We start from the raw sequence: 15,650 nt of genomic DNA, 5'->3' as shown, positions 1-15,650 counted from the left end.
ATATCAAATCAGAAGCTAAAATATATTCAGGTGTCAACTGGGATGCTTTCAATTTTTTGCGATGTTGCTTTTCAGCATTTGATGAATACAGAAACATCAGCCAGAAGGACATTGAGGATAGCATAAAAGGAGAATTGTCTGGGCATTTTGAAGACTTACTGCTGGCCATAGGTAAGTCCATGAGTGCTTATAAACTGAGGTACTTTGCACTTGTTTTCAATCAGTGTCAGGATCAACTCTTTTCATCTCAGAATCCTGACTGATCCATCTTTATGCTCCCCCGAGCCCTCAGCACAGTCCATGGTGCACACCTATGCTCAAGAAATATTGTGAAATGGATGCAGGAAGATGTTCTCTGTTTAGGGCTTCCTTTGCCTTTTAACTTTGTGTTTATCTTGGTACCACGTTTGGATTATAAACTCCTTGAGAAAGAAAAATGTTACACTTCTCCTGGCATTTTTATGGAGCCCGTTGAAAGCATAGATCTAAGCCCATATGGTAATTAATCATGTTTGGTTATTTTTGGAAGATGTCAGTGGCCTCCCAACATTAAACTCAGGACAGAACTACAGGTCTCCTCCTGGTTGGCTGTGCGAACAGGGAGAATCAGAAGGAAAATAAGTCACAGACTGAATCTGTGCCTGGAGAGACACGTGGATTAACAAGCAGACAAAAACATGGTTATGTAAGCTGATCTGTCTTCTCCATCAGGTCTCTGCAGTCTGTGCTTTTAGGCACCCAAAGAACACCTTGCAAGAAAGATGCATTCAGAGGAATGAGACACTCTTCAAAGACAGGCTTCAGTGACCATTCTAGTCCAAGTCAAGCGTGCCTGAGTGCTTAGTCAGTCAGTGGTGTCCCCCTCTTTGTGACCCCATGGTCTGTGGCCTTCCAGGCTCCTCTGTCCATGGGATTTTTCAGGCAAAAATACTGGACTAGGTTGCCATTTCATCCTCTAGGGGATCTTCCCGACCCAGGGATCAAACCCATGTCTCCTGTATTTCCTGCCTTGTAGGCGGGATTCTTTACCAGCAACTTAGTCTAAATGCTCATAAGCACACAGGATTGTTCAGAATCCTAAACTTCTCCAATTTCTGGTGACTGTTGGTCTTGCTTCTCTGCTAATGCCAGGGTAGGAGTACCTGTACAGCTTATCATTTCACCAATGAAATGTCATATCTAACATCAATCATAATAATTAATAGCTTCTCCAGTGAGATAAAGATAGCTGATATCTAAGGGTAACCTCCAGAGTGAGGCTCTGATTCATCTTTCAAATGTTAATTACCACCTCTGGAGGGTGGAAGGTGCCTCAAATTGTACTTTTTAAATAAACACTCGTCAGGCACTTCCGACATGCTCGGCATTATGCTAACCTCTTGGCAAACATCAACCCATTTAAGCCTCATGACAATCCCATGGGTGAGGGACTGTTATTATCCCCATAGGAGACCTGAGGCACCAAGGTTAAGTTCCTTTCCCCAGTTACTCAGGGAAAGTGCGGTGGAGCTGGGGTTCCAGCCTAGGCACTGGGGCTCCGCAGCCTGTGATGTTAGCCAGCCTCCCCAATGTGCTTCTGGGGAAACAGAGATTGAAACCTGCGTGTGTCACCCCGTCCACAGTGAAGTATTCCAAATTACAGAAAAAGTACCAGGGAGCAAGCCCTCCCTTAAGGTTTGGCCTCTATTCTCAGGATTTCCTCTGCATGTGTTATTTCACTAACTTCTGATCCTCTCTTCAGTGCCAAGAATAGGATCCAAATGCTGCTTTTAAAAAATATGTACACACACACACATATGTATGGGCTTCCCAGGTGGCACTAGTGGTAAAGGATCCACCTAATGCAGGGAACATAAGAGACACAAGTTCAATCCCTGAGTGGAGAAGACCCCCTGGAGGAGGGCATAGCAACCCACTCCAGTATTCTTGCCTGGAGAAGAATTCCATGGACAGAGGAGCCCGGTAGGCTACAATCAATAGGGTTGCACAGAGTCGGACACAACTAAAGCATCTTAGCAAGCACATATGTGTGTGTGTATAGGTGACTTGCTAGAAGACAGGCCAAGAAAGAATAAAAAGCTTCTTTTTCAATTAAAAAAAAAAAAAAGAATCAGAGATCAGTCTCCATACTTAGCTCTGAGAATATTCCAGTGTCAGTGATACAGCCAGTTAATTGTTTTCATTTCATCTTTTAACCTTTGCATCAGTCTTGCTGCTTTTTACCTTGCCTGCTGTATCATTTGAAAAACTTTATTAAGATGTACAAATTCTCACTTCATTGAGCTAAGAGGCATTTTTGGAAATAGATACTGAATTATGCACTAAATTTGGGCTACAGTGTGTGTTATTTTATCAAGTGAAAGAAAGACTTTAAAATTTAACTAATTTAAAGTTCAAGATATGTCTCACTTTCATTTTCTATTTCAGTCTATCATTGGAATACATTTAAAAAAAAATCTTTATTGAGATAGAAGTCAAGTACCATAAAATTCACCCGAAGTGTGCAATTCAGTGCTCTCTGGTTTCACAGAATTGTGCAGCTGTCTCCAGAATCTAAGTCTGGGATCTTTCCATCAGCCCTCAAAGAAGCCCTGTGCCCACTGATAGTCACTCCCCACCCCTTGCAACCACCAGTTTCCTTTTTGTGTCAATAGATCTGCCTGTCCTGGCTATTTCATATACAAGGAATCTAATAGACTGTCAACACATAGCTTTCGACATGAAAAACCATCTGAGTTCTAACATCTTAGAAATGCATGGTAGGAAGATCACTAGTTGTCAAATCTGTACGTAGATAGGAAGAAGCTTTCTTCAAAAAGACTATTTCATTAGGGAGAAGAGTTTAATCTCAGAAATGTATACAGGAGTCTGACAATCAAACAGAAAAAGCTTTTCTTTTATGGGGAAGAGATAAACAGATCTTAACAGAAGCCTTTTTTTTTTTTTTTTTTAAGATTGATTTTTCGCTGTGCTGGGTCTTCGTTGCTGTGTGGGCTTTTCTCTAGTTGTGGCAAGGGGGGCTATTCTTTAGTTGTGGTGTGTGGGCTTATCATTGAGGTGCTGTTTCTTCTGGAGCAAGAACTCTAGGGTGTGCGGGCTTCAGTAGTTATAGCTTGTGGGCTCAGTAGTCATGACACAGCATGTGGGATCTCCCCAGACCCAGGGATTGAACCCGTGTCCCCTCCATTGGTACATGGATTCTTAACCACTGGACCATCAGGAAAGCCCTAGCAGAAATTTTTAAAGAAGTTGGACAAGCAAGGAGGCAGGATCATTGGGGGTTGACAGGAAGTGTGTCTCACCACATCAGCCCATTCTTAGGACAAGCTGAAAAGGAGGCATGTTGGCATTTTGGTACTTGGTCAGTCTGGGGACCAAGCGAGCATTCAGGGGCCTGTGACAGGGGTCAGGGGAAGGCCTGAGAAAGTTTGGTCAAAAGAACACAGATGGTAAGAAGCAGGCAACCATGAACTCTTGATCATCATAACGAACTTCAGTGGACTCCCTGATTCTTTGGAATTTCCCCGAGTTTCCCTCCTGGGGTTGAGTCTTAAAGCAGGTTTCCTTATATTGTATATGCTACCACTTCCCCAAATATTCAGACATGAGGAACAAATCTGGTAGTTAAGACCATAAAGCGAAGGAGAGGATAAAGGATTATGGAAAGAAAGGATCCCCTGCATTTAGTCTGTGGGGAGCAAGATGATTGAAAGAGTTAATAGGATAAAAGCAGGCACAAAAACTCTTAATCGAATGATTAAGGCTTGCTGAATGTAAGTTTTAGGAAAATATAGGTAATACCAATTCACATCCTTGATTTCTTCTCAGACAGTTTCAAATCTGTAGCTGTTATCATGTTTGTCCCAGATTCCGTGTTCCTAATACATTTCTCTGTTTCCCTTAAGACACAGACACAAAAGGTCTTTTCACTTTCCTTAAAAGAGTCTGAAAGGCACTATGAGAAAGCCACTGTTCTTGTTCTGATCTCCAAAATTCATTATAAAATTCATTCACTTTTGGTTAGCTTTCTACCTAGAGATCAAATTTAAGATGATACAAGTAATTGTGTTGCAATAAACAGCCTTATTCCCTACAGACTTTTCTAGTCCTGGCTACTTTCACTTTAAAGGATAATTCATTTGCTCATGTTTTTGCAGTTATTTATTATTATTATTATTTCTGCTTTACTCATTATTTCAAAATAAAGAATTGAACAATTTTAGTGTTTTTTTTTTAATGACTGAATTTAGATTACACGCACTGGTTAAAATGTAATTAATCAGTCTATAAATTCTAATTCAGTCACTTAAGAAAAAAATCTTTCTGTTGGAAAAATTGCTTTTAAGCTGAGCTCCAGTGCCCCTATTTACCTAATGAGTTATTTGGAGCAACATCTCTGCAATCTTTAGACCCAAGCTATTCATCAGTAGTCAAAGATGTTAGAAATGGAGCAGCGGTACACCCTAGGGAATTATCAAATGTAAGCGTAGGTGTTGGTGTGTCTGGGATCTGGAAATGAGTCAGCTACTGTGGGAGTATCTTTGGCAGGTAATTTTATTTTCCCTGTGGCTAAGGATAATTACTGTGTTAAAGTTCTATGCAAATATGACATTATAAGGCTTCAAAATTCAGGTTAAGCATTCATTCATTCTTTCATTCTAAAGAAAAGCTAGGAGTGGGGAGGAGGAGAATGGTATGGTTACCCAAAAAGAATCTTTTAAAAAAATGTATTACTATAGATTAACTCAATTTCTATTAAATTAAACTGAACATTACTTGGCTTTTTTGTAACAGTTCGTTGTGCAAGGAACACGCCTGCCTTTTTAGCTGAAAGACTGTACCGAGCTTTGAAGGTTGGTCTGGAAATTTCATTTATATTCTTAGCTTCCCTCAAGGAAAATGTAAAAATATTACTTAATATTGATGGCATTTCCTGTTTCTTTTCCATTTTGATAGAGTTCTCTTTTGTAGCTAATCTGTCTGCTAATTTGGCTCATAGGTTGATAATGAGTTTCTTAATCATTACAGAGGTAGGTGCGCTGAAGTGCTGACTAAATTATTTCTCCCACTTCACAGTAATGTGGGCAGTTGATTGGTTTCAGGATAACAGCCCTCAAACGTGATCCAGTGGCCTCTCAAGCTGCCTTACTTAAACCACACTGAGCTAGCCACCTTTCAGGATGTAGAAACCCTGTGTTTTCTAGTCTGCTGTCACTTCTGGGTGGGGAACTCTGTGAATCTCTTCAGTCCTTTCTTGTTTATATCTTCAGACCCTCATAGTGAGCCTGGCATGCATAAGATGCTGACTTCAGTTTCTTCCTGGACATTTCCTGTAGAAAGTCCACGTGCCCTTTCAAAGCTGCGTCCACAGTAAACAGCACTTTCATCACCTCCCATCCCAGTCTTGCTCTGCATCCTGCCTTCAGTCATCTCAGTGGATAACACTGATAGGAACTAGCCTTGCCTAACTCACTGAAATTATACCTTTCCTCCCCAGCCTTGTTCTCTACGGCTTAGCCACATCAGCTTTCTTTCTGTTTCTTGATTACTCCAAGCGTCTACCCATGTCAGGGTCTTGGCATTTGTCATGCTCTCTGCCTTGTGTGTCTCTCCTCCATATCTATCTATGGTTGCCTCCTTCTGATCTCTGAGGTCTCAGCTCATGCGTCCTCCTGAGAGAGGTCTTCCCTGTCTACCCAGGTCAATTGACTTCCTTTCACTCACACTCCACCCCATCGTTCTCAGTACCACTAACTTACTGTCCTTCCTGTCCACCTCCATCAGCGAGAACTCCATGAAAGTGTGTGTTCTGTAAGCATTTGTTGTGCTCAGTAAGCATTTGTTGAACGAATAAATGAATGGTGTCAATGTCCACCTAACTGCTCAGCTAGAAATTCTACACTTCTCTTTCCCTCTTTCTTCTCAAACATCATTAAGATTTGTCAGTTTACCTTTATGAGCATCTCTTAAATCTTATCAATTTTCTCCATCCCTGCTACCATTATTGTAGATCAGGCCATCAACATCTCTTTCTCTCTCTCCATCTCTCTCTCGGTTATATAATCACTTCTGGATGGATCTCAAAGCTTCCAGTCTTATTCTGTCATCTTCATCCTACTCTTTTCCTGAAATCCACTCTTCATACTGCTGCTTTCAAAGGAACCTTCTGAAACTACAAATCTGATCTGATCTCAACACACTCATTTTTAACAGACTGCAAATAGTTCTTCACACTCAGGATGAAGTCAGAATTTCATTTCATGGTTTATAAGGTCTGGCCTTTCCAGATATACTCCTTGCTGTTCCTTCTTATTACTTATGTATCCTTAAATGTGGTATTATTTCTTGCCCTAAAGCATCATGTATGCTGTATCTTATATTGAAACTTTTTTTTTTCCTCTGCATAAGAACTCCATTCCTTCTTCTCCTGGCTGACTATTTAGGCCCCAGCTTAAATCCCACTTTCTCAAACAGTCCTTTACTAATCCTTGATTAGCATATGGTAGGCCTCCCTAACATATGCTCCCATAGTACCCAATACTTCCCATATGTCAGATTTTATTGTAATGGCCCATTTTCTCACCTGTATCCTTTACAAAACTGAAAGCTTAACAGGGGCATCTCATCTCTGTTTTCAGCATTTAGCAATGCAGTGGCAGAAAATGTTTCTTGAATAAATGAATGAGGATGTTTGATGAAAAATGAGAGGAGAGTCACTGTGGTTGAATAGTCTGTGTACCATATCAGTGTCTGATGAATATCCATGTGTTGTTTTGTGAGCAATGAGATTGGTCTCGTGGACACTTGCATTTCTTAACAGGGTGCCGGAACTGATGAGTTTACTCTGAACCGAATAATGGTTTCCAGATCAGAAATTGACCTTCTGGACATTCGAGCAGAGTTTAAGAAGCTTTCTGGCTACTCCCTGTATTCAGCAATTAAAGTAAGTCTCTTCTTAAAAATAGCAAAACATATCTTGCCTCTCTCTACCCATCATCTTTCCCTTATAATTCTCAAAACATGGAAATTCATGATTTAGGTTCCTCTCTCCTTGGCAGTGTGTAAATGTGTTTTCTGAATTATTTGTCAGCCATAAAAAGGAGTGAATTTGAGTCAGTGGTGATGTGGATGAATCTAGAGTCTGTCGTACAGAGTGGAGTAAGTCAGAAAGAGAAAAACAAGTGTCATGTATTAATGCACAAATATGGAATCTAGAAAAATGGTGCTGCTGAACCTATTTTCAGGGCAGGAGTAGAGGTACAGAGGTAGAGAATGGATTTGTGGACACCAGGAGGGAAGGAGAGGGTGGGACAAATTGAGAGAGTAGCATTGACATATAGACACTTCTTTGGGTGAAACAGCCAGTGGGAAGCTGCTGTGTAGCACATGGAGCTCAGCTTGATGCTCTGTGATGACCCAGATGGATGGCATGGGGGTGGCTGGGAGGGACTTTTCAGAGGAAGGGTGTATGTGTACACAGATGGCTGATTCATGTTTTGTACAGCAGAAACTTAACACACCATTGTAAAGCAATTCTATTCCAACCTAAAGATTAAGGAAAAAGAAAGAAACCTCAAAAAAAGAGTGACAAAGTATTTCTTAAAGATAGTAATTATTTTTCAGCTCTAAAATCCTAGGTACATAAAAGGCACTCAACATTTTATTTTTTTCAGGTTTAGTGGCCACTGATTTTTCTTCTTTTGTGAACTGCATATACAAATTGCTTATCTGTTTTCTTATACTGCACTGTTTTATTTCAGTTATTCTTTCTGGCAGTAGAACAAAAGGATATATTTTACATTTCCTCTTTGTTTTACACAAAAGATAACATGATTCTGCACTTTGGGGTTCTTTGCATTTCAGGAAGGAAGCTTTCTCATTCTTTTTTTTTTTTTACCTTTTTATTTTGCATTGGAGTATAGCCGATTGATAAACAATGTTGTGATGGTTTCAGGTGAACAGTGAAGGAACTCAACCATACATATACATGTATCCATTCTCCCCCAAGTTTCCCTCCTGTCCAGACGGCCACATAGCATTGAGCAGAGTTCCATGTGCTGTACAATGGTCCTTGTTGGTTATTCATTTTAAATACAGCAGTGTGTACATGTCCATCCTAAACTCCCTAACTGTCCCTTCCCTCCACCCTTCCACCTGCTGGCAGCCATAAGTTCATTCTCTAAGACTGTGAATCTCTTTCTGTTTTGTAAGTAAGTTCATTTGTATCATTTCTTTTTAGATTCCACATATAAGGGATGTCTTACAATATTTCTCCTTCTTTGTCTGACTTACTTCACTCAGTATGACACTCTCTAAGTCTACCATGTTGCTGCAAATGACATTATTTCATTCTTTTTAATGGCTGGGTAATATTCCATTGTATGTATGTATGTACCATATCTTCTTTATCCATTCCTTTGTGGATGGACATTTAGGTTGCTAGGAAGCTTTCTCATTCTTGTTAACAGCTGCATATCATTCCATTACTTGTATATTTGTACCTACCACATCAACAGATGTTTCAAGTTTCTTGCTATTCTAAACAACACTGCAATACACATATGTGATTTCATCAGGTACAAGTGTATCTGAAGGATGAGTGCCCAATAGTAGGTAGGAGTGCTGAGACAGATGTCAATACACCTGTAATTTTGATTGTTGCTCAGTTGCTAGTCATGTCCAGCTCTCTGTGACCCCATGGACTGCAGCACACCAGGCTTCCCTGTCCTTCACCATCTCCAAGGACAGGGAATTCTGGTAAATATTATCAACTGACTTCCACTGCACCTCAATTAGTCAACTATATTTGCTCATCAAAATCATTTTTTTTTTAATGAGAGCTGCTGTTTTTGTACTAAACCTTTGCAGGAAAAGATACATGCTTAAGTTGAAAAAGAAAATTTATTCAAAAAGGCAACTGTCCGGTTGCGCCTGGGGCTTAGCACAGATTTCATCCGCTGCTCACGCTCAATGCAATTTGAATCGATTCTGACACATTACAATAGTTTCAATCAACAGAGGAAGATACAATAATGTTAACTAAATTGTACTTACCAAGGCAGAAAAGGAGACACATACATTTTATAAAGATTTCCAGTAACAAGGTTGAAACATGAAGAGGTCCTTTGGTTCACCCTTGGCAAACCAGAAAATTCAATTAACTCCTAGCTCTCCCTCTCCAGATGGCCTGGGTAATTGAGGCTTATTGTATTAGAAAACATGTAAGCAATGTGTGTCTTGATAGAAAAGAAAAATCCATTGCTGAAGAGTTCAGTGTGTAATTTAAAATTATCTTAGGTTTCTTCATTTCTGTTGCCTAACGTAGATTATTAAGTAATTTCATTACGTTTTCAATATTGTGAATAGAATCTTTTTGTCTATCATTCCTGCCTTGGCTTCTGTCTTCCTCTTCCTTCTGCCTTTAATTTAGACATTTCTCTGCTCATTAACACCTTTCTCAGGTGATGATTGGAGAGGAGAAGAGGAAGAAAGTAGGTGAAAAACAAATGTGTGTCTCTTAATACTAAGACATTTTAAAAAATTGGATGAAATTAGTTTTGCGTAGATTTTCTTGATCAACAAATTAAGTATCTATCTAAAAAATAACTTGATTCCAGAGTCTTTAAGGGAAAACGTAGTAGCTACCCTCAGTTAGTTCCTAATTTATATGTAAACTTGAGGTGGACATAAATAAAGCAATTTCGAGATAATAATCATATTTCATATTGGTACTACTTGCTAAAATGTGAGATTGTAAGTGCAAAGAAATTTTAAAAAAGGATAAAGTAGGCTGACAAAATAATGTGAAACAGCATAAAATGAAATATTAGATGTGGGGTATAGAGGAGTAATAGAGGAATTGAGAGTAAAAGATGTTTGGGATTAGATAGAGAATCTTCCCAGGTGGGCTGTGTGTGCGCTTAGTCGCTCAACTGTGTTCAGTTCTTTGCAGCCCCACGGACTGAAGCCTGCCAGGTTCCTCTGTCCATGGAATTTTCCAGGCAAGAATACTGGAATCTGTTTCCATTTCCTACTCTAGGGGATTTTCCTGACCGAGAGATTGAACCCATGTCTCTTCCATCGGTACATGAGTTCCAGGTGGAGCTAGGGGTAAAGACCCCGCCTGCACATGCACAGGAGACATAAGAGATACAGGTTCCATCCCTGGGTCGGGAAGATCCCCAGGAGGAGGGTATGGCAACCGACTCCCAGCACTCTTGCCTGGAGAATTCCATGGACAGAGGAGCCTGGCGGGCTACAGTCTGTATGGTCACAAAGAGTCAAACACAACTGAAGCGACTTAGCACACAGCACATTTCTTAGGAAAGTGAGTCTGAAGCTTACCTTTCAGGTTAATAAGCATGTGTTGGGTGCCTTAGGAGCCTGGTGCTATGCTGGTCAACAGAGTCTGAAAGGTGAGTGCTCTAGAAACATATGTTTGATGAGAAGTAGAAGAATAAGTACCCACTCCAGTGTTCTTGCCTGGAGAATCCCAGGGATGGGGGAGCCTGGTGGACTGCCATCTACGGTGTCACACAAAGTCGGACACAACTGAAGCAACTTAGCAGCAGCAGCAGAAAGATAAGTATTAATAAGGTGCTTGATTAATTAGGAGCCTACTTTGGGAATATGGAAAAATACAATCTCAGTGGCAAGATCCATTCAGTTGAAAGAGAGCCTTGAGAACAGGAAACTGGTATTCCATTCATTCAATTTAAAATACTTACTGAAACTATATTATATGCCAGGCTCAGGGTAACAATTATAAGTAAAGAGAAAAAGTTTTCTACCCTTATGGAATTAGAAATAAATGTAAAATTACAGCCATGTTCGATGTAAAGGAAAGAGATTGTGCTGTAAGATCACATAACCGGAGGGTTTGACCTACAGGAAGGTTTTGATTCAGATCTGAAAATGATTATACTTAACAAGGCAAAGGTTGTGGGGGTCAGAATTCAGCAGAGCATTCTAACAAAAGGAATCATGATTGAAAAGACCTCATAGTGGAAGAAAGTTAATGAAAAATGAGGCTGGAGGAATCGGATCATGCAGGGCCTTTTGGGCAATGTTTAAAGATTTGTCTTTTGCTTAAGAGTGGTGGGAAGCCATTGAAGTGTTTAAATTGTAAGCACATAGTGTCATGACCAGAAGTACGTTTAGAAAAGATCTTGTGACTATGGAGAATGAATTGGACATAAGATAGAAGGCATGTGGCGTGATGGGTTACTGTATTAGTCATATTAGAGTAGCTCTGATTCAAAATAGTGATGCAGAGCTACTGCTAATACAAAGAGAGGAAAAAGCAAAGACTCAAAAGATAGGAGTTAAAACTTCAAATGACTCAATATGACATCAAGTTGTGAAAAGAAAGGAGAAAGAGTTGAGGATGACTCCCAGGTGTCTGGGGCTTCCCAGGTGGCTCAGCGGTAAAGAATCCACCTGTAGTGCAGAAGCTGCAGGAGACGCGGGTTCGATCCCTGAGTCGGGAAGATCCCCTGGAGGAGGGCATGGCAACCCTCTCAAGTATTCTTGCCTGGAGAATCCTGTGGACAGAGGAACCTGTACGTCCATAGGATCACAAAGAGTCAGACACAACTGAAGTGATTTAGCACACACGCTTCTTTCTTTACAAGTAGATCAGGTTTTCAGTGGTTTTTCTTTTTTGTTTTCCCTTTGGGGGGAGTCAGGGAGAAAGTTCCACATGTTAAGTTCGAGATGTCTTTTGTCAAGTTAAAAACAAATGCACAACATCAGAGTTGCGAGTTATGTTTTATTTGGGGCAAAATGAGGACTGCAGCCCAGGGAATCTCACTTCAGACAGCTCTGGGGAACTACTCCAAAGAGGTGGAGGTGGGGAAGGCCAATATATATGTGATTTTGGTTAAAGGAGAGTTCATGGAATCAAGCGCTTATTTTACAAAAGGTTTTCTGCTAGTCATGAGGAACTGATGTCACCATGAAGGGATTTTGTGATTTTCTAGATATGAGGAAATGCAAGGATTGGGTTCATAAAACCAGTTCCTAAAAATGTCTGTCTGAAGACCTGTTCTGCTAGTTTTCCCAGAGCACAGTGGCTCATTCCTGACCTCCACCCTGAACTTCCTCCAGGGGATGTTGAAGGTCAGCAGCTGCAGCAGCATGTGCAGAGGTAGATGGCAAATGCCCATGGCAAGTTACCATTTGTAACTGACACTTCAAAACGTGCAAATAGAGAGGGCAAGTTGTAGCTAGTGGTATGGGATATATTTTCAGAAATAATTATGTCACTGAATCTTTGGACATGCATGCAAATTCTCTAGGGAGAAAATATAGATTAAGAGAAAATGTAATACAAATTTTAAGTGATGAATTGGGATTTAAGCATTACTAGCAGTGACTGAGGAGAAGGCAATGGCACCCCACTCCAGTACTCTTGCCGGGAAAATCCCATGGATGGAGGAGCCTGGTAGGCTGCAGTCCATGGGGTCGCTGAGTCGGACACGACTCAGCGACTTCACCTTCACTTTTCACTTTCATCCACTGGAGAAGGAAATGGCAACCCACTCCAGTGTTCTTGCCTGGAGAATCCCAAGGACGGGGGAGCTTAATGGGCTGCCGTCTGTGGGGTCACACAGAGTCGGACACGACTGAAGTGACTTAGCAGCAGCGGCAGCAGTGACTGGCTAAAGAGTGGAGGATGAGTCTACAAAGAAGACAGAAGTGGAGATGGCAGAGAGGAAGGAAGAAAAGTCGGAACTATTTACAGGATAAGAAAGGGCTACTTGCTTAATGGGTGTAACGGTCACTGAACCCATTTCCCAAAACAAGAAGCATTAACACCTTGGAAAATACGCATTGAGAATCCAAGGAGACTAATGACAAGAGATGAGAGCCTAGAATAGATTTGTTGTGGTCAGAATGGAAAAAGATTGGGAGAGGAGGGAACCACTGGTACCACTGTTAAAAATAGGCCAACAGAAACAGTTTCTTAAGAACAATTAATATGGCCTAATTAGGAAGCTGTAAATTATGTCTAAATGTTTTGAAAATACATTGATATTTTGGGATAACAATTTCTAAAACTCCATAAAATAAAATTGTTTATCCATATAAAGGACTTCGCCTTCCAATATAGAGGATTTGAGTTTGATCGCTGATGAGGTAGCTAAGATTTCACATGCCTGGTGGCCAAAAAAACAAAAGGTAAGATAGAAACAATATTGTAACAAATTCAGTAAAGACTTTAAAAGTGGTCCACATCAAAAAAAAAAATCTTTTTAAAAAGAATAGCTATTTTCCTGCAAGACAACAGAATAAAGATAGGAGAAAAGGATGAACATTTATTGTCCACAGTGGATCAAAATTTTATGTTTAGTTCTGTTTTAAACTACTTTGATGTATTTTCTCAGCTAACTAATAGAACCCCTAATACTTGTTTACAACTTTGATCAGAGATGGCTAGAGGGAGCGGTTTTAATACAAAGCCAGAGCATTGCTGACTTGTCAGTGATTCAAGAGATCATTATACAGGGCAAAGCAAGACTTAAAAACTAAAATTTATATAAAACAGAAGAATGTGTATTAAGGCTTGTTGTGTCTTATTATGAAAGCAATGCTTAGTCTCTTCTCTAAGTGACCCTTCTTCATTGCTTCCTCTACCTTACTACAATATAAATTTTAAGTGATAAGAAGTTGCCTTGAATCAAATAAGAATAATGTGAGGATTTTAAGCAATCTTGGTCAAAAGCCAAGTTTTATCACAGATGCTATGCAAACATTTTGCCTCTTTTACATAACAAACATGGCAACTCGTACTTTAAGCCTCAGTCTCCCTGATGGCTCAGTGGTAAAGAATCTGCTTGCCAATGCAGGAGACGCAGGAGGCACGGGTTTGATCCCTGGGCAGGGAAGATCCCCTGGAATAGGAAATGGCAATCCACTCCAGTATTCTTGCCTGGAGAATTCCATGGACAGAGAAGTCTGGTGGGCTACAGTCCATGGGGTCACAAAGAGTTGGACACAAATGAGCGACTGAGCACAGCATACACATGGTATATTTTCTGAACCAAGATCTTTTTTGGCTATCCTAGGAGAGAGGAACTGGGAAACATACTTTATAGGAAGGTAGCTCATTTTACTTTCTTAAGTCAGGAAGTATAGAATGGGGTTAAGCAGCCAGGTTAACTGGCTCTGAATTCCGATTCTGTGCTTATTATCTATATAATCTGGGATACATATCCTAACCTCTGTCTTTCTCATTTTACTTCTTAGTTAAATGGAGATAGTTACGGTACCTACCACACAGTAAGGATTAAAGTAGTTAACCTTTAGAAGAGCAACTGTTTGATAAGTATTAATATAAATATAATAAAATCATATTTTTTAAAAAGTTTGGTGAGAAAATAAAGCTTATGTAATATTATGTAATTGAGGTACTCTTCTTTTTTAAAAAAAACCCGAGTTGACATTTAACCACAATATATCACGCAGAATTTAAGTATTATATATTGTGAAGAAGATGCTAGGCCGAAACGCGATTTCCCACAGATATGACTGGATGATGGAATTGCAGATGTATGTTACTAAATGGTACAGGTCATGGGCTTCCCATGCTGGTGACTCCCCTAGTGCTGTGGGATTCGATTCATCCATGGTCCCCTCATTATTTACGCTGTGTCTCCTTCTCTCCGCCTGTCCTGTTCCTTGCAGTCGGATACTTCTGGAGACTATGAGATCACACTCTTAAAGATCTGTGGAGGAGATGACTGAGTCAAGAACATCCTTTCCAAAGGCTGCCTGCTTCCACAATGGGCATTTTCCTCAGCTCTGCTTTCTCCTTTTTCACGGTATTTACAAGTACAAGCAAGTGTCCACAATAACCTGTTTTTAACAGAAATTCTCATTGTTCCATAATAATAACAACCACAAAAAGTGATTATTGTCATAGAACATCTCATCATAATGTAGCCACTTATAAATGAAATTTTTAAATGGAATTAAAGATATGCTAATACTACCCAAATTGCATTTCTGCTTTGGAAGTGAGAATCTTTGTATCGTTCTAAAGCACTCAATGCCAAACAGTGTAATAAAAGTTGTTGCCTATGTAAAAGGTGATCTGTCTGTTAGTTTTTATCATCTGCCACCGTTGTTTGGTACCTGGCACCAATGACTAAAGATATTTTAAAACATGTTTTTATTGTAAAAGCTGTAGTTGCTTCAATTTATCTAGTGTCTTATTAATCACATTCATCTTTAAGAAAGAAATAAAAATGAAGATCTATGTAATCCTGGCCTCCCTTTTCTAGTTTGATCAAGCTAAAGGAGTGGCAATGCATGAGAAGTTATTTTAGCCCTCAGAAAACATCCGCTAAACTATTGATCTAACCACTAGCGAACATGACTTGTGGTTGTTTCATGCTAAATACTACTTTCCCAGAATGAGTATTTAGAATTAAGTTTCTTTAGGTATCTTTTTCCTCTAAAATAAGTTTGCAGAACTACACACTTTTAGAAATCTTTTATGTTTTTTTTGAAAGGGACCTCAGATGAAATACCTAGACTAAAAGGAAATATATAAGGTACAAAGTTCTAGTTAGAGTTATGAGCCTGAGCAGAAATAGAAATGATATTTGTGTGAAAAATAGAAAGAGTGATGTGTGAGTTCAGAA

At 39.8% G+C, this 15,650-nt stretch overlaps 1 protein-coding gene across 1 annotated transcript in view; it reads left to right on the top strand.

The window, feature by feature from the left end:
• Window positions 1-15,091, top strand: part of ANXA3 (annexin A3) — a 71,242-nt gene extending 56,151 nt beyond the window's left edge. The window contains exons 10-13 of the mRNA XM_006053741.4: window positions 76-171; window positions 4,795-4,853; window positions 6,821-6,943; window positions 14,689-15,091. Coding sequence (XP_006053803.3) covers window positions 76-171; window positions 4,795-4,853; window positions 6,821-6,943; window positions 14,689-14,748 — 338 coding nt within the window. The 3' untranslated portion in view covers window positions 14,749-15,091. The remainder of the gene's footprint in view (window positions 1-75; window positions 172-4,794; window positions 4,854-6,820; window positions 6,944-14,688) is intronic.
• Window positions 15,092-15,650: the final 559 nt, after the last annotated feature.

The sequence above is a fragment of the Bubalus bubalis genome, chromosome 7, assembly GCF_019923935.1.
Source record: "Bubalus bubalis isolate 160015118507 breed Murrah chromosome 7, NDDB_SH_1, whole genome shotgun sequence".
Classification (NCBI taxonomy): domain Eukaryota; kingdom Metazoa; phylum Chordata; class Mammalia; order Artiodactyla; family Bovidae; genus Bubalus; species Bubalus bubalis.
The sequence above is the reverse complement of the archived record's forward strand: the minus strand, read 5'-3'. Positions and strand labels throughout refer to the sequence as shown.